This window comes from Mus pahari, chromosome 13 (assembly GCF_900095145.1).
Source record: "Mus pahari chromosome 13, PAHARI_EIJ_v1.1, whole genome shotgun sequence".
Lineage (NCBI taxonomy): Eukaryota > Metazoa > Chordata > Mammalia > Rodentia > Muridae > Mus > Mus pahari.
Window position 1 is genome coordinate 28,278,806 of NC_034602.1, and position 19,318 is coordinate 28,298,123.

General features: G+C 42.6%; 1 protein-coding gene across 1 annotated transcript in view; it reads left to right on the plus strand.

Moving 5' to 3' along the window:
- Htt (huntingtin) overlaps window positions 1-19,318 on the plus strand; it is a 135,550-nt gene that overhangs the window by 87,689 nt on the left and 28,543 nt on the right. Inside the window, exons 37-47 of the mRNA XM_021211255.2 lie at window positions 1,330-1,446; window positions 2,877-2,999; window positions 3,285-3,517; window positions 4,575-4,717; window positions 7,479-7,686; window positions 13,235-13,376; window positions 14,071-14,250; window positions 14,366-14,542; window positions 14,769-14,845; window positions 16,329-16,467; window positions 17,328-17,450. Of these exons, the coding sequence (XP_021066914.1) occupies window positions 1,330-1,446; window positions 2,877-2,999; window positions 3,285-3,517; window positions 4,575-4,717; window positions 7,479-7,686; window positions 13,235-13,376; window positions 14,071-14,250; window positions 14,366-14,542; window positions 14,769-14,845; window positions 16,329-16,467; window positions 17,328-17,450 (1,662 nt within the window). The remainder of the gene's footprint in view (window positions 1-1,329; window positions 1,447-2,876; window positions 3,000-3,284; window positions 3,518-4,574; window positions 4,718-7,478; window positions 7,687-13,234; window positions 13,377-14,070; window positions 14,251-14,365; window positions 14,543-14,768; window positions 14,846-16,328; window positions 16,468-17,327; window positions 17,451-19,318) is intronic.

Below are 19,318 nucleotides of genomic sequence, written 5' to 3' on the forward strand. Positions count from 1 at the left end.
CTAGCTGTCCTAGGCTTGCCTTGTAGACCAGGCTAGCCTCAAACTCACAGAGATTTGCCTCCAGAGTGCGAGACTGAAAACATATAGTAACATGCCTGGCCCAGTCATGTTCTTTTTATTTGTGCTCATTTTGTTTTGTGTCCCTTAAGCAAGAGCATGGATTTTAAATGCTTTAGTCAGCCCATGTGTAGAAATAGAGTTTTTAACATTTTTGTCCTTTTAAAATTTGTACTTTTGTTTATTCCTCCCTTATTTTGTTAGCTCCTTTCAGCTGCCTGTTTCTGAAACTTCATAAAACCACAAGCCTTTTTCAAAGAAACAGTACTTTCTTTGTTTCATTTATGTTTTGATCAATCTTTATAATATTTAATTAAATATTTAATGCTTAGTTAAGCCAAGGCATAAAGTAGTTTGAGAGGAAGCACATGCCTTTGCTAAGCACAGTGGGGCTAGTAGTGCCTTGGGAAAAGTATACGCCGTGTACATGTGCAGCAGGGTCTCGGTATGCCCAGTGGAGATCCTTGAGGGCCCAGGAAATAAGGGGAGGCAGAGTCTTGTGTGCACAGGCAGTGTACATGGATACTGGGGATAGTGTAGTTGGGTTAGGCTTTCATTGTATATTGTCCCTGAGGTGGTGTACATCTTTTGGTTTTGGTTTTGGTTTTTTGAGACGAAAAGAGCAGTTTAGTTTTTCTGGGCTTTCTGGTCTCTTGTAGCACAGAAGTGGATACATGCTATGGTATGGCTATGCTCCACTAAAATGCTATCTACAAAATGGGCAGTGGGCCAGATGTCTCTGTTACCAGCCTTTGCCAGGTCACAGGTTTATCTATTTAGAATGACCAAAATGACCACCAGTAACTCACACTCAACTTTGTATGACTATTGGCAAGTGAGGGCCACTCAATAAAATGCCTTTGCAAAGAGCACTGAAGTGGATTTAAAGTACATAGGCATATTAGATTGTCCCACAGTGTTTAGTCAAGGGAGTCTTTGAGCTCTCCTACAGATTAATGTAAGTTTGATTTTCACTTGATCCCTTCTTTATGAAATCTCAAAATACCATAGAAATGGTATGAGTCTTCCTGAACCCAGCACGGCTCACTTATCTCCTGGAGGTCACTGCATCTCTTCTGTGGCTTTTTGTTCTCTTCACATTCACATTTGCATGTCACAGAGTGAAGATGTGTGTTTTCCTCGGCCTTCCCTGGGGATTATATCTCTTCGAACCTTACAGTTACCAGCTAAGCTGGGATGGTGTGGGACATGGGGAAGTAGAGGGGCCCTGGGTCAGGAAGCATTCTGATCCTACCCAAACATTCTTTGCAGGTGCTGGAGATGTTCATCCTTGTCCTGCAGCAGTGCCACAAGGAGAATGAGGACAAGTGGAAACGGCTCTCTCGGCAGGTCGCAGACATCATCCTGCCCATGTTGGCCAAGCAGCAGGTTTGTCCTCATTGCCCTGGTTTGCCATCATGTAGTGTGATTTATTTCAGAGTGGACTGAGATGCTTATGAAAGCTGGGTGTGATCATTGTATCCTGACAGGTTCTTGCTTTGGTCTTGGTGCTGGTTGTGGGGAAAGTGGCTTCTTTTATTCCCATTACCCTTTGAGGCTGAAATTGCCTTCTCACTTTCCAAGTGAGGGAACACAGAGTCAGAGAGGTCATCGAGGTTTTCCATCTTCACAGGGCTTGAGGGTGATGGGTCTATAGTTGGTTGTCCCAGTTCTGACTTGAAAACTACGTCCTTTCTTATTTTATTATCCTGACTCCTATATTCTGATAAGTCAGGTATTTTATTTGATCCTTAGCTTTCTTTATGTTTATTTGTTTTTCTTATCACTTACAAAGTAACTTAGCAATTATTTATCACTTAGACAGAATTTCTGTAATCAGATGACCCTTACTAGTTAATTAAGAAAATGCAGTAGTCTAGCTGTGCCATATCTTGTGGAAACAAACAGCCCTGGCTCCTGGACCGTGTGGTCTCAGAACACAGGAACCTGTGTGGCTCTCACCAAAGGACCATTACAACAGAAGATAGAACACAAACAGAGCCTGACTATATATACATAGTCCTACCAGAAAGTCTGAGCAGCTGCCAGATGGATCTCTGGCCATGCTTTGAATGAAACTCCTAACAGATAACAAGGCACTGCTTTGAAATAGGTTCTGTAGAAAGCACAAGGAAGCCATGTTTCTCGGCATTTCATAAACACTTGTAGGCGTACTCTATCGGTAGTTGCTGTCTGCATATGCTAGGCAGTATTGCAGGAACTCATAGGAAATATTTCACTGAAGAAAATGTATTGAAAAGTAATGCTCTCCCACCTTAGAATGGAGCTTTCATTGAGACAGACAATGGATAATAAAGCAGATAACAAAGAAATAAATACACTATTAAAGTATATACAATATCAGAGGGTAGTAGTTTTGATGGCAGAGGAGGAGGGTAGTGTAGGGCAGAGAATGCATTTATTGTCTAAGAGTGACAAAATAAGAAAGCCCTTTGTAGGAGGTGACATTGAGTAAACATGATTCTAGCAGTTACCTGCAAGAGAGTGTTTCAGGTAGAGCAGAGAGCAGAACAAGTCCCTGGGATTGTAGCATGACAATTGGATGCAAGCTAGTCCCAGGAAAAGGAAGGATGAGACGGCACACATGGAGACATAGTGTCCTGAAACTTTGCTAAGGTTACTGCTGAGAGTAAGATGCAGCAGATACACTGCTGAAAGTACAATGCTTTTAACTCTTAACTCAGAGGATATGATCAAGATGATGGTAATTGTGTGCCCCCGAGGCGCAGTAATGATGTATGTGAAGCTGCCATTCCCATCGGATTACACAGACATGTCCATGATACTTAATTCCACAGATGCATATTGACTCTCATGAAGCCCTCGGAGTGTTAAATACCTTGTTTGAGATTCTGGCTCCTTCCTCCCTACGTCCTGTGGACATGCTTTTGCGGAGTATGTTCATCACTCCAAGCACAATGGTGAGTGTCACCATATACTTTAGATGCACTGGAGGATGGCTCCCAGCCCGGATCTACCACAGCTGGTGAGGGAAAACTTAAGGATTTGCATTTTACCAAATCTCCAGCTGAGTCCGATCCTGCTTCTCTGGGACCATAACTTGGAACCAGTGCTCCAGGGACTTTCTGCTGAAGACATAAGTTGGGGTGATTTTCTTCCATGGAATTGACAACCAGGGAAAATTCAATCATCTTTCCTTAGCCTTAGCATATGCATTTTCTTTTTCTCTTCTTTTTTCTTTTTAGGCATCTGTAAGCACTGTGCAGCTGTGGATATCTGGAATCCTTGCCATTCTGAGGGTTCTCATTTCCCAGTCGACTGAGGACATTGTTCTTTGTCGCATCCAGGAGCTCTCCTTCTCTCCACACTTGCTCTCCTGTCCAGTGATTAACAGGTTAAGGGGTGGAGGCAGTAACGGAACACTAGGAGAATGCAGCGAAGGAAAACAAAAGAGTTTGCCAGAAGATACATTCTCAAGGTATGTTTTCTATCTGAACCTGGAAACTGACCCTGTCTTTTAGCGGGTCCCATGGTGTCGCAGCAGCGATAGCCAACAATAATTGCGGTCTTTGGTGAGTCTGATACCACCCACCTAGCTTTTTTTTTTTTAAGAAAAAAGAAAAAGATTTGTTTCTTTTTATTAATTGTGTATGAGTGTTTTGCCCATGAGTAAGTAAGTATACTGAGGGTGTGTCTCACACCCATGACGGCCAAAAGAAGGCATTGAATCTCTAGAATTGCAGTTTCAGAGAGTTGAAGCCGTCGTTCTCTGAACCCAAGGTTCTCTGCCAGAGCAGCAAGTTCTTTTGAGCCCTGATTTTTCTTCTTACCCTCCTTGCCTCTTTCACATCTTTCCTAAGGTCTGTCCTTGTGACAGACTTGACAAGAGTGGCTCACCATGATTAAGGGGGGTGGCCTGCCTTGCATGCAGTGCAGTAAGGGGTGAATTGCCTATAATGTGGTCAAAGCCTAGGGTAAGCCACTGAGAAGCAGCCCTGTGCTTATTTCACCATGTGCTACTTGAAGGGCCTTTCGTTGCCAAGGGGAATAGCATCTACCTGCACAGAGTGACTCCTACTAGAGTTTTCACTAAGTTAGAGCTGTGCTGCAGATGTGCTCCTTAGCACCTCACATTTGCAGGGGTAGCACCTGTAGTCTCCTCCCATTGCTTTCCCTCCGTTAGATTGAAGGAGTGGCTAAAACTGATGTTACAATAAGTTTCTATGGTGAATTACCGTCTTATATTTGTGTAACACTCCTACAGCTGATAAAGCTTAAAAAAATACCTTGTCAGTTTGCCTTGATGGGCCTTTGAAAGTGGTGTGATTACCATTTCACATTTAAAGAAGGTGATAGAGAGAAGTGGAGACTTAGTCCACAGTGATGGTCTGGAACATTTCACTTTCAGTTGGTTTAGTGTACTGTCTTTGTGTTTTCTTACTTTACAAAACTAATGCTCTTTATTTCACAGTGTGCTTAGCACAAGCTCACTGATCACGACCTAATCTGCTGTTATGTGCTCCCTTTCTTGGAAGGTTTCTTTTACAGCTGGTTGGTATTCTTCTAGAAGACATTGTTACAAAACAGCTCAAAGTGGACATGAGTGAACAGCAGCATACATTCTACTGCCAAGAGCTAGGCACACTGCTCATGTGTCTGATTCACATATTCAAATCTGGTAAGTGGATCCAATTAGATGTCGTAGTACTTTGTGTTCCCTGTCTCCAGCAGTGCCCTCTTCCCATAGAGACTGTTCTCCCTGCTCCTGTGCCATGTGAGAAAATGTTGATGGTAGGAGTGGACCTGATACCATATGGTCCAGCAATTACAGATACAGATAGGCAGATACCTGAAAAGATGGTCTGAGCCTCTGAAGTATGCTGACTGGCCTCCATTCACCCATGTAGGCAGCTACATGTGAGCTCCTAGCTGCTCTGACCAGCTTGAACAGTCTTCTTCTGAGGGGAGTGTTGCCTCCTGGGCAGAAAGGAAAAGAAACAGGTGATGAGAGGTTTGCTGCCAGAGAAACTGTTAGAACACTGGAGGCAACTTGTAAAAACCCAGCCAGAAGTGCCAGGAGTGGAAGATGTGGCAGAGTGTTTCTCCACTCGGAAGGTGTGCTTTGTATTTGGAGTTCTATCTCCATTTTATGTACATATCTTGGAGGAAAAGGTAGTTATTGTCCTTAGCCATCATTCAACAGGACTTATATTCTTACCTGTCGCTATACTGGGCTCTGATATATTGGGTTGAGACAAGCAGATGTGCCTTTGTAGAGCTTCACAGTCAGTGGGGAGGGTACAGCAGTACACAACCACTGTCCCAGGAAGTTCATTAGTAAACATTTCTGAGGGTGCCTGGTTTATCTGGTTTACCCAAAGAGGTCAGCAGAACCAACCTTTGGAGTTGGAAAAACAGACTAGAGAAATGGAGTTGAGAAGAGAGTAGAGAGGAAAGCAAGCTGCTCAGGTGAACAGAGAAAAAGGCATTATGTGGACTGCCTCCCTTGTATCTGGCACCCTTGGCATAGTAGTGTGCCAGAATTTAATTTTGATAATGGGTGTTAGTTTCAAACTATATTTATTCCTAGTACTGATTTTTTTAAAGTATTGTTTTTTATCTAAAGATTTATGTACTTATTTGTTGCGTGTGCGCGAGAGAGACAGGAAGGTCATGCACGAGCATGCCAGGGTGGGCAACTCCTCCGGAATCTCTTCTCTCTTTCCACCTTGTTTTGAGGCAGCTTCTTCTGTTTCTGTGATTGCACTGCCAAAAAGAGCTTTTCACCTATCCTCCTGTCTCTGCCTTCCATCTTGCCGTACAAATTAAATGCCCACCCCCACATCTGACATTTTACATGGGTTTTGGGGATCAGGCTTGTACAGTAAGTGTTTTTACCCATAGGACCAACTGTCTGGCCCTTAAAGATCTTTTGATTTATGCTTCATTGGTCACTGTAGCAAATTGAAAGTCAAGAAGTATGCCTGTTTATGAATAGCAAGTTGTTTTTAGTTTGTTGGTAACTTTAATATTTTCCATTGATTGGTTTGGATCTGATACCAAAAGAGCTTTCTCTTGCCTTCTTTGGATGGTAGATGTCTGTGTTGTGACCGGCTCACCTGGTGGCTGCAGTGTGGTTTGGCTACTTACTAGCCAGTTGCTCTTGCTTCTCTTGCTTCCTTTTTTCAGAAACATCAAGGAGGAAAAAGACTCAAGGGCATATTTGTACTGTGTGTTTTATCAGTGTTGTCCAGCAAAGTGACCTTTAACTGCCCTGTGACAGGGTAGCTGAAATGCAATTAGCATATCTTAGGTACTTTGTGATTTTAACTTCAAACAAAATGGCTTAAATGGCTTCTTATGGTCAGTGGTTACACTTTTGATTCAGCATGCATACATCCTTCTGGAAGAACATTCTATGGTTAGACATACAGGCTTTGCCTCAGTGCTGATAGGTTATATATAAATGTCTGTTTCTTATTTAGTATGACACTAGGTGTCAGAACTACTGTTTGGGTATTTGCTTGGTCTTAAGATTGGGTTGAAGTAAATCAGCTATATGTTTATAAAGATATATATTTAGGACTCTTGACAATTATCCTGTTTGCTCGGGTAGCCCCTTGTGTTTCTGTCTGCTGGCTGTGGCTCAATTCTTTGTTCTTCCAACTGTGGCCTGAATCCTTCCCCCTGTGTTGGCTGGCTCTTTCCAGCCACCTGTGTCTAGGCTTCCACAGCAGCTGTTTTGGGGCTCCTAAAGAATGTGGCAATTGAGCCTGGCAGTGGTGGCGCACACCTTCAATCCTAGCACTTGGGAGGCAGAGGCAGGCGGATTTCTGAGTTCAAGTCCAGCCTGGTCTACAGAGTGAGTGTAGGCAGGGCTACACAGTAAAAGCATGTTACAGAACCCCGTCTTCAAAAAAAAAAAAAAAAAAAAAAAAAAGAGTATGTCCATCATCAGAGGTACAAAGGTGGGCTGACTTATTAAGTAAGTTGTGTCTGTTTCTGCTTAGAAAAGTTAGAGTTTGGGGCTGGGGAAAAGCCTTAATCAGAGAAGTGCTTGCAGTGCAACGTGTGAGACCTGAGTTTGGATTCCAAGCACCTGTATTCCAAGCATTCCTTGGCAGCCAGTCTATCTAATCAGTGAGCTCCAGCTCCAGGTTCAGTGCAAGAGACCTTGTGTCAAAAAATAAGATGGAAAACTAATATTGACCCTACATCAACCTTTAACTTCAACACATATGTACCCAGGTACACACATGCATCCTCACGTACATATGAGCACATGCATACACACACAAAGGTCACAATTTTCTAAGTGCCAAGTGCTGTAAAAGTATGGGAAAGGACAATGAATAGTACTTGGTCACCTGGTACTGGACCAGGTTGAACAGTAGGGGCATACCCCATAATCCATTTTTCTTATTTTTGTTTGGTTCTAGGAATGTTCCGGAGAATCACAGCAGCTGCCACTAGACTCTTCACCAGTGATGGCTGTGAAGGCAGCTTCTATACTCTAGATAGCCTGAATGCACGGGTGCGATCCATGGTGCCCACACACCCAGCCCTGGTACTGCTCTGGTGTCAGATCCTACTGCTCATCAACCACACTGACCACCGGTGGTGGGCAGAGGTGCAGCAGACACCCAAGTAGGTGCACAGCTTCCCAGGGCCAGGCCCCAGCCCAGTGTTTGGCCTGAGGCGTAGCTGCTATGAAAGCATTCTCATTTTCCATTCTTTATAAAGCTTTGTAAAATTCAGGCTGCATATTAATCTTTCTTTCATGGGTACTGTTTTGTAGAGAAATGTGGTCTGGCTACAGGCATTCAGACTAAACTGTTTCACTGTGATTTTCTTTGACAAGCGCTTTGACACTGTTCCATCATTTGGGCTATGCTTGTCAGGCTCTATCCCTCCTGCCACGTCCTACGGCCTTCATTGGTTCTACAGCCAGACATGTTGCAATGTCTTAACTTTGTTATGAGTAAATGTGTTCTGGGTATTCTTAGATAATGAAGTAATTATTTAGCAAATTTCAAAACTGATTGGAAGTATTTTATTAATTTATTTTTATTATTCAGATAGACTGTTTCTGGTTGTGGGTGGCCCTCTTTTTTTGCAAAGAGTTTTTAGGCTTAAATCTCAAGTGCCCAGGTACTAACTCACTGACTTGCTCAGTCAGCTATATGAGCATGTTTGGAAGCTAAGAGCTGTGAGCCCCGATGAGTCAGTCCTCAGTGGACAGTTTATGAACCCTTGTGGGGAAATTTTTCATAAGGAAAAGTATAGGTGAGGTTAGCTTCTCAGCTTGGTGTAGGGAGACCAGAGCCTCCCATCCAGACCAAGCTTTTACATCCCTGTGCCAGGCATTTATTGCCCATCTGCTGTGTGCTCTTTACAATGTCATCTGCAAAGGAAATAGAAACACTACTTCCTGCCCCCATGTGTGATCACTTGGGGAAGTACCCACAACATCATTTGAAATGCTTAGAGGATCTCTTAAGCCTGTCACATTAACTGATCATTATAAGAGCTAGTGGACAGGAAGCCAGTTACATAGCTCTCTGGTTCTTACATGTACATGTAAATCAGCCTTGAAACTGCTTAAAACATTTCAGTCCAGGAGGCTTTGTAGGGGCTAGGAGTTTACATATATTCCAAGCCCCTGCTACTGCCAATGCGGTTTTTCCACAGATGCTCTAGCACAGGGACAGCTTAGCACCACCAGTGTTCCTTCCTTTCTTCTGTTTCTTTCTTTTCTATTTTTTCGGTTGGATTTTTTTTTTAAATTTTTATAAAAATGTTCTTATTTGAAATAGAATCACATATTTCTCTGCTTCCAGCTACCCTCCAAAGCCTCCTCTATACCTCCCTTCTCACATTGATAGCCTTTTCTCCTTTTTTTATATTTGTTACATAAACATGTATATGGTGTGCATGTGTATGTACAGTATATATAAGTTCAATCTGCTGTGTCTGATTTTGTTACTTGTGTTTATATGGATTCATTGATGGCTACTCTGCATTAGACAGCCAAGAAGTAGGCTCGCCCCTTGAAGAGACTAATTCTCCTTTCAAAAAGTTATTACCTACTTATATTTTTTTTTGTCTAGTGATGAGATCCATGAAATTTTCCCCCATCCTTATTAATATATCCATGGATACTGCCTTTATTGTAGTCTTGTTTGTGTATCATTTCTCTCCTAGACTGCTTCTCAGCAGACTTTCTGGTATCCTGGCCCTTACAATCTTTCTGCCTCCTCTTTCATAATGTTCCCTGAGCCACAGATGCAGGAACTGTGATGTAGATGTATCCATTGGGTTAGACCCCCCTACAGTCCATTGCTCTCTAATTTTGTCCAGTTGTGGTTTTCTATGAGTGTCTCCATTTGCTATAAAGAGAAGTTTCTTTGATAAGGGTGGTAGCTACAAATTGAAGCTCAGAGCTGGGTATAGTGGAGTATATTTTTAATCTCAGCCTTCAGGAGGCAGAAGCAGGTGGACCTCAGTGAATTCAAGGCCAGCCTGATCTACATACCAAGTTCCAGGCCTGCCAGTGCTACACAGAGTAAATTGTCTCAAACAAATAAACAAAAAACTGGCAGCTCTGACCTTAGCAAGGAGACTCAGTGCATAAAGATACTTCCTGCTAAGCCTGAGACTTGAGTTCTAACCCTAAGACCCACATGGTAAAAAGAGAATCTGTTCCCATATGTTGTCCTCTGATATCCACAGGCACACGGGTGCACAAGAACACAAATCATTTGTTTAAAGGCTTAAAAAACAAAAATAATTGGGGCTTAAGAACTTGCAGTACGTTCCCAGGACAGTCTAGTGAACACATAGCCTGAGTTGTGTTGGGTAAGACACGGGGTATGGAGCCTCAGTTAACTATGGATGAGCCAGGAAGGCAGGAGAAGGTAAGAATGGCTCTAACCCACTGTAAGCCATAATTCTCAGCAACATCTGCCCACCCTGTTGGTGTATAATAGTGTTGAAGATTAAAAGACATACTATGGTGTGTTCAAGAGGAAATGGGTTTTGACCTTAGCTGATGGATCTTTTACCAAGCCCGCTGGTCACGCTGAAACATCTGTGTGGTAAAAGATGAAAGTGTTGAGTTAATAGAAAACAAGCAGGACAAGTGAATTTACTTTAGAATCTTTGACTGTGCTCTGGATCTGGAATATAAGACTGCTAGAATGATTATTTGTTTTTTTGTTTGTTTTGTTTTGTTGTTGGTTTTTTTTGAGACAGGGTTTCTCTGTATAGCCTTGACTGTCCTGGAACTCACATTGTAGACCAGGCTGGCCTCGAACTCAGAAATCCCCCTGCCTCTGCCTCCCTTGTGCTGGGATTAAAGGCATGTGCCACCACGCCCGGCTGCTAGAATGATTATTATTGGGTAGTCATAAATATAAGGATGAGTTTGGTGTGAGTGATGGCTTTATAGCTGTGAACATGTTTGGGAGACAACTGCTGCAGAGTTTATAGTGAAGTGTGCTCTAGCATCATTCATCCGTGTTGCAGCCAAAGAAATGCATGTGTGCAAGTATTCAGAATGTACAGTAATGTTTCAGGTGAGTGTTAGTGTGTGTAGAGTCCAGGTAGAGTATATGGTATGAACCTAGTTTGCATGTGCAAAGTGTGTTCATGAATTCAAACATGAATTCAATATTAATATTAATATTAATAGTTGAATATAGGCAAAAGTCAGGGGTTGTTCATTGAATTGTTCCTTCAGCTTTTCTGTTTGACATTTTCAGTAAATGGGGAAAGAAGGTGGAAAAGACAGCAATCGGAGTCAGCTCTTAGGCCTTACTATAAGGGGATTGGAACTATAAGAAATGGGATCATAGTTTCTTTTCATTTTTATTTGTGTGTCTCTCTGTCTGTCTGTCTCTCTGTCTCTCTGTCTTGTCTGTCTATGTCTGTTGAATGTGCCTTAGCCCACATGCAGAGGTCAGAGGACAACTTTGAGGAGTGAGTCAGTCCTCCCTTCCACGGTGGAGTCCAGGGATTGGACTCAGGTTACCAGGCTCGTGCAGCAAGTGCTTTTACTCGCTGAGCCTCCTGGCCAGTTCAAGGGGGGATTTCTAGTGACAGAGATAATAGTAACATTATCCAAGGGCTGCAGAGTTGAGTGCACAGAAGAGGCTTCCTTGAGTTGGTGAATGTGGGATTTGGACACAAACATTGGTTTTATTTTAGTAGTTATTGGTAGTTTTTCAAAGTTGAAATTACAGTTTCTTTCTTTCCTTCCTTCTCTATTATTGTTGGTATTTTGTCTGTATGAGGATGAGACCGCCTGGAACTGGAGTGATAGATAGTAGTAGGCCACCGCGTGGGTGCTTGGAATTGAACGCACCGGCTGGAAGAATAGCCAGTGCTCTTAACTAGTAAGCCATCTCTCTAGCTCCAAAATGACCATTCTTCACCATACACAATATATTAAAATGAGAAGCCTATTCAGAGAAGCCTCCCATGCTTTTCCTCATTGGCTTAGATCTCAAGATCTGCTCTTAGGTGACTTCTGCTCCTCAGTGGCAAGGTTATAATTGAGCATTATTTGTGTGATGATTTGATTAGTATCTGTCTCTTCTTTCTATGGTTGCTGTTATATTCCAGTCAGTACCATTTCACATTCAAACCATAACAGTGTCTCCTGCTAATTATTTAATTGCAGATTTTACCTATTGTACTTGAGTAGTTCTCTGCTGTACATGTGGCTATGAGTGTAAGCTACAAAGCTCCAGCTGTGAAAGGGCACGGGTTCTGTGTATGTTTCCTAACTGACAGAGGGTGCCTGGTGAAATGCCTTTTGTACCATCTGTTGTCAGATACAAACAGTACCATCATTCCAGGAAGCTCCCTCTTGTCCCTTTATCACCATCCCTTCCCTTGTCCATAAGAACCTCCGTGAATACTCTGTGCCCAGAGCAGAAGTCCATGGAAATGAACTCTGCATCCGATTGTTGATCAGCACCAACGGTTTAAAGTTTATTCCTGTGGTGGTGATCTGTGGTCTGCTCCTGCATTACTGAGTGGATCCCACTGCAGATGCACTAGGTTACTCATCCATCTGCTAGCTAGGAAGCAGAAATGGTTGGCAGCTTTAACAAACCTTTAGCCTGTAGCACAAGTTTTATCAGTCATCTATTAGTACTGAGGACTTACAGGACTGGTCAACAAATTTCAAGTGTGCTTGCTCTCCTGTGACCTCTGTCCCTATTGAGACTGAGCAAAAACTTGGGAAAGTCAGACATTGTCTTTTAAATGTTTGGCTATAAGAAAGAAGCTGCCCAGAGGGTGGGCACGGCTGCTGCTGCTGCTACCTCTTAGACAGGGAAAAAGAGTCGAAAGCCAAATGGCCCTCAAAGCATCCAGCTAAGGTCTGAAGACGTCCTCGTTTACACCAAGAACCAAGTTGCAAATTCAATAGCTCATTTTGTATCAGAAGGTCAATGATGAAGCACCTCTAATTTTTCAATTGTAAGAATATATTCTCTGGGTTCTGTTGTGGCCCAGGTGATTATTTTTTTTTTTCTATTGTGGGTTCAGGTTTTTTTCCTTCATCCCAGAAATTGGTTTTTGATGTACCCAAGACTTAAGTTTCTCAAATAAAAGAAATAAAAATCTCCAAAAAAAAAAAAAAAAAATGTTTGGCTATAACTGAGAGTCTCCAGGGTTATATTTAGAAAGATGCAATGAAAAAGGAGTATGAATGGAGTAACCACTGCAGTAGAGAAGAATCACTTTGAACAGTAATTCCACAACCATGACTTGCTCGGTAATGTTTTTGAAAATTAGTAGGAAAGTGTGAAATGAGGCTTCTCCCTGGCACTTGAAAGTTTTTGTAGAACATGAGAAATATCAAAACAACTGCTTCATTATCAAACATGGCCAGTGTGAATTCTGGAATGGACATGCTATTTGGAATTGCAGCTTTAAATAGTGGGTTTTGCCCTTCAGTCAAGCACTGTAATCATCTGGCTGCTAAACTCTCTTGTTTAATGTTTTTAAATGTTTTTTAGGAACAGAAGTCTGAGGTGCATAAACACACACCACCAGTCTGATATAGCAGTATCTGGAATAACTTGTGGGTTTGAGGAAAATCCGGCATAGCCTTGTTCAGTATTGTGTGTCTAAGTTTGCGGCTATCCCAGACATTCCCTCATTGCATATTCATGCCTTGTAGGAGACACAGTCTGTCCTGCACAAAGTCACTTAACCCCCAGATGTCTGGCGAAGAGGAGGATTCTGGCTCAGCAGCTCAGCTTGGAATGTGCAATAGAGAAATAGTGCGAAGAGGGGCCCTTATTCTCTTCTGTGATTATGTCGTAAGTGTGATAAATGCCCACAAGGGCTCTTATGGTAGAGGGTGGCATAGATGCTGCTTATATGCACCTGCTAGGCGCATATAAATTGTTCACTGTGCCACAGATATAAAGCTGAGGAGAAGTAGCAATGTTTACTCTGGAGTTTAATTAGAGCAGTCTGGTGACATTTTTCCTTGTATTGGGCAGCTATGTTTTTTGATTCAGGAACTCTATCAAATCTGTGGTATTTAGTGTCTGTTTTCTTTACTAAGCATTGTAGACAGAGTAAGTAGAGCAGCCCGTGCTAGGATGGCCTGCAACCTGGTAGCAAGTTGTATTCCAACATGGGGCTTCCTTTGTTCCCATGCATGCAAACTCCAGGCCAGTCACTAGGGAGGGCTACACCAGACTGCTCACTGTGCTCCTGTGGGCATCTACCTCTTGACTTGTCCAAGGAGTCAATTCTCTGATATTGAAGCATTTGCTGGTGTCTCTAGGAGCTGGATGTTGCTCTTGGTTCTTGGCTTCCTGTGGCCTCTACCACATGTGATCAGAGGTGTGAGGTTCTATAAGTTTCCTTCCTTCCTTTCTCTCATTTACTTATACTCAGACACTTGTCTTCACCAAGGCAAAATTTGTATTTCGAGTGTGTTTTTTCTTACACTTTGTAACCTTCTTGTCTACTTGAAATATATCTTTTATTATATCTTTCTAGTGTCAGAATCTCCATGACTCAGAACACTTAACATGGCTCATTGTGAATCACGTTCAAGATCTGATCAGCTTGTCTCATGAGCCTCCAGTACAAGACTTTATTAGTGCCATTCATCGTAATTCTGCAGCTAGTGGTCTTTTTATCCAGGCAATTCAGTCTCGCTGTGAAAATCTTTCGACTGTAAGTCTTTTGCCTGCCAGTTTGCTTTCTCCAACTTAAAAATGGAATGCTGGAATTTTGTCAGTACTGGTTACCAGTCTGAGGAGTAATAAATTTTGTTCCTTCTCAACATTAGCCAACCACTCTGAAGAAAACACTTCAGTGCTTGGAAGGCATCCATCTCAGCCAGTCTGGCGCTGTGCTCACGCTCTATGTGGACAGGCTCCTGGGCACCCCCTTCCGTGCGCTGGCTCGCATGGTCGACACCCTGGCCTGTCGCCGGGTAGAAATGCTTTTGGCTGCAAATTTACAGGTACTGAAAATGGTCATTTATATCAAAACTTAGAAAGTCAATCAAAACATTTGGTCTATTGACCTGGTCTTGATTGGCCACTGATAAAGAGCATGTATGCCATATTTGTTATTTGTGTGTCTGACCAACGGCTCTTTTTAGATATACTGTGCATAGTAATTTATCCTTTTTAAGTGGATGTGAGGTTGTATATCACAAAAGCCCTAATGTGTTCTTGTCTGTGTAGAGCAGCATGGCCCAATTGCCAGAGGAGGAACTAAACAGAATCCAAGAACACCTCCAGAACAGTGGGCTTGCACAAAGGTAAGACTACAGCGTGGGGTACTGGCATTTGGGCAACCAGTGTATTAACACATAAATATGTACAGGAACAAATAGGAAAACAAAGGAATTAGTGTACAGTGAGTTTACTGCTGCAATGACACTGTAGAAAAGACTGTCTAAGCCAGGCGTGGTGGCACATGCCTTTAATCCCAGCACTTGGAAGGCAGAGGCAGGTGGATTTCTGAGTTCGAGGCCAGCCTGGCCTACAAAGTGAGTTCCAGGACAGCCAAGGCTACACAGAGAAACCCTGTCTCAAAAAATCCAAAAAAAAAAAAAAAAGACTGTCTAAATATCAGATGAAATTTAGTCATGTCTCACTTTAGTAGACATGAAGAAGTGGCACTCAAATGCCTGTTGCACAGAGGAAGGACTCCTGAACTTTGTGACTGTTGAAGGGATAAGAAGAACATTTGTTACCTCTGCTCCTGAACCCTGACTGAGTGGGAATAAAGCTAGAACCTAATTGCCAGGTTGGAGGGAGTAAACATGGAAGCACTACCTGGCTCTTGGCTTGTGCACATTATGTTTGTGTCTTGTTAAGTGACATCTCTTCGTAGCTATTCTCTTGCCTAATTGTTTGAAAGTCTTTTAGAAGCCTTTTTTAGAAACATTTCCATCTGTAGTGTAAGTGTAGTTCTTTGACTACAAGATAAATTAAGAAAAGCTTTCACCTCTTTTCCATTGCTGAAGGGGAACGGAACATCAGAGAGGGTGATTCTCTCATAACTTTAATCTTCAGAGGATTATTTCGTGGTGTTTCATAATGGGACAGGACATGGTCCGGATGATTTTTTTTCCGATCTGCAGAGCCACACAGATACTGTCATTTGATCATTTGACATATGAAGTATCACATTGGCTCTGTATAGTAAGAGAGTAAATTGTCATTGTGTTTGACCATAGTTGTAGTCTTCCAAGATAAGGAAGATTATGACATCATAAATACTTGAGGCCAGATGAAATGGTTTTTCTGTGAAGTGACCATTCCTAATGGAATGAATTATGTCATTATTGGGGATTAAATGGGAGTTTGTGCACTTGGATCTTAAAATTTATCTGTTTTGCACATATTACAAATACGATGGCTAGGAATATGTTATTCCGTGGTAAAGCACTTGTCTAGCATGCACAAGTCCCTAGGTTCAATCTCTAATACTGCCAAGAAAAGAAAGAGTAGAATAGCTTTGTTAGCTGTTATATAGTGCATTGCCTAATGGAATGATGAGCATAAATGAAACTTCTGGAAAATATCAGTGAGGTATAAATTTTGGTAATTTAAAGTAACTAGGGCCTAAATGTGCATCATGACTTTAGAATGTTGAAGGGAAAGTCCAAAACATGTTGACTTGTTTTAAGAAGCTCCTAGTGCTCATTGATATTACATGGTTTCTAGAACTCATCTGTGCAGAAACTGAGATTTCAAACCAAGGAATAAACTGCTCTGGTTTTGTTTGTATTTCAGACACCAAAGACTCTATTCACTGCTGGACAGATTCCGACTTTCTACCGTGCAGGACTCACTTAGCCCCTTGCCCCCAGTCACTTCCCACCCACTGGATGGGGATAGGCACACATTTCTGGAAACAGTGAGTCCAGACAAAGTAAGTGTCCCGTATGTCTAAGTGTGATGGCCCGGGATCCTGTGGAGACAATGACAACCTCATGAGGATAGTAGTGGCTGTCAGTACACATGGGCCCTGAAACTCAACTGAGGTCATTAGATGCCCTGCTTGGTATTAAAGTTTAAAGTGCAGGATGGAGGCCAAGAGGTCCTACTGAGAACAGGAGTGCTGATGTGAGGCTCTTGTATAGGACTGTGGGGGCAAGAAAGGTGGCTAGTCAGCAAGTCAGGAAAAGTTGGTTGTGGTCTAGGACCTATGACTGCAGACATTGTCCAGCACATGCTGACAAACTTGGCCTGCCTCCCCCTCTGAACCTTCTACCTCCTATAAATTGATGCACCTACTGCCACCAGCTATATATTGTATTGTCGTCTGTACCCTTCCTCATTCACACTTGAGAGTTAGAAACTGTTAGGGCCTTTGCCTTTTAGGCAAGGAGATGAGATTTTAGAAGCCTGCAGCCCATGACAGAAAACACACGTGTGCCCCAGACTCACTCTCCAGCTTTGTGTGAGGCATTTCTTTGGCTTTGGCTGCTGGGGAAGATGAAGGAGGCAGACACTCCAGTATACTATAGATGGTGCATCATCTAGAGTGCATGTAGAGCAAAAATTGTGAACACTGAGAACTTGGCTGAGTTTGCAAGGACTGCTGGAAGTTCCACAGGTGGAAAAGAAGAGGGCATTCAAGCACAGAACAAGAGAGGGAAGACTAGCTGTCTAGAGAGTGTAAGCCCAAGATGTGTCTGCTGTCTGTACAACCAGCTGTCGGTGCTACTATCACAACCCAGAGAAGCCAGAGTGCCTACCCAGTCCCATTCAGTTTTCTTTTCTTCTCAGGACTGGTACCTCCAGCTTGTCAGATCCCAGTGTTGGACCAGATCAGATTCTGCACTGCTGGAAGGTGCAGAGCTGGTGAATCGTATCCCTGCTGAAGATATGAATGACTTCATGATGAGCTCGGTAGGCAGCAATCCATTGAGAGCAGGGAATCCTCAGCTCTGCTTGTCAGAAAGAGTTAGATTGTGTCTTCTTAGTTAGGGTTTCTGTTGCTGTGATATAACACCATGACCAAAATACAAGTTGGGGAAGAAAGAGCTTATTTGACTTAACACCATCATTGAAGGAAGTCAGGATAGGAACTTAACAGGGCCAGAATCTGGAGTCAGAGGCCACAGAGGGGTACTGCTTACTGGCTTGTTCTCCATGGTTGCTTAGCCTACTTTCTTATAGAACCCAGGACCACCAGCCTAGGGATGACACCACTCACTATGGGCTGGGTCCTCTGCCATCTATCACTAATTTAAAAAGCACCCACAGGCTTTTGGTGGCATTTTCTTATCTGAGGTTTCCTCCTCTTAGATGACTTCAGCTTGTGCCAAGTTGATAAAACTAGCCAGCACAATTTGTCTCATCTTTGTTTGATTTATATATGGGAAACCTGAGTCCAAGCAAGGGACACCATCAGGCAAAGCACATGGGAGGCTCTAACAAAAAATGGCACAAGAGAGCTATAATCCAGAATAACTAGCACATGAGATGTGAGTAGGATGCCGTTTCAAACAAGCTAGAATCCTAAAAGAAGAAAATTGTTTTAATTTGATTTTTCATGCCTTTAAAGAAAACGGGTGGTCATAGGCTATGGTCAGTTGATCATTCATTTCCTGACTATAAGAAAGTATTGTGTGTTCGTTGTCTTCTGGAAATTGATCTCTAGTAGCCCCTGTATTAATTATTCTCTCATTGCTGTGATAAGACACTGAGGAAAAGCAGTTGAGAGGAGGAAGGATTTGTTTTGGCTTACAGTTCAAGGGTACAGTTCTTGGCAGGGGAAGCATCATGTTAAGCTTGATGTGTCTGGTCCCATTGTGCCTGTGACGAGAAAGCAGAGAGAGGTGACTTCAGGTGCTGAGCTTGCTCTGCCCTTTGTGTTCTGTCCAGGATCCCTGCCCACAGTTAAAGTGGGTCTTCCTACCTCAGCCTCATCAAGATAAGCACACCAAGAGGCTTATCTCCTAAGTAATTGTAGATCTTGATAAGCTGACATCAGTATTAACCACTACACCCATCATGTAGATGGTGTCCCTGTAGATAAAGAGACATTCTGTCATGTAGTGAGGTGCCCCATCCTCTCTAGATATAGAGGAATTCCCTCATGTAGTCAGATGCCCTGTACTGTCTAGATACAGAGGAATTCTCCTCCACATACCCCTCAGATACCAGAAAGCATACTTGAGAGCTGGTCCAGGCCTTGAAAGCATTCAGTTCCCTGCCTTGTCTTCTTTTCCAAGCATCCTTAGTGGGGTTCTTTGTTGCCCAGTGAAGACAAGGACCTCAGCTCCCCTTGAGACATGCAAATGGTTATGGGGAAGCAGGAGTTGAGCAGGTTAATAGGAGGTGTGTGTGTTGTGGAGAGAGAGGGTTCTCACACAGGAAGACATCTAAACTACAGGACCTAGTTTGTTATATTTTTCAAGTCGTTAAGTAGACCATTAACAGCTTGCAAGTTCCAGCCATGACCATAGAAATGTTTGATTTGGAGGTGTTAATGATGAAATACAGTGTTTAATATTAAAGCTTACGTTCTACTTGAAATAATTGTCATTCTCCCTAAATCCTTAAATGGCTTTTTAAAAGTTTTTGACAAAACATAATAAAAACTGTCATGTGAGGCCAGGCATGGTAGTGCATATCCTTAATTCCAATACTTGGGAGTCAGACACTTAAGGATCTCTGTTTGTGACCTGTCTGGTCGACTTAGTAAGTTCCAGGCCAGCCGGGGTACATAGTAAGACTCTATCTCCAAATCAAAAAAAAAAAAAAAAGAAATG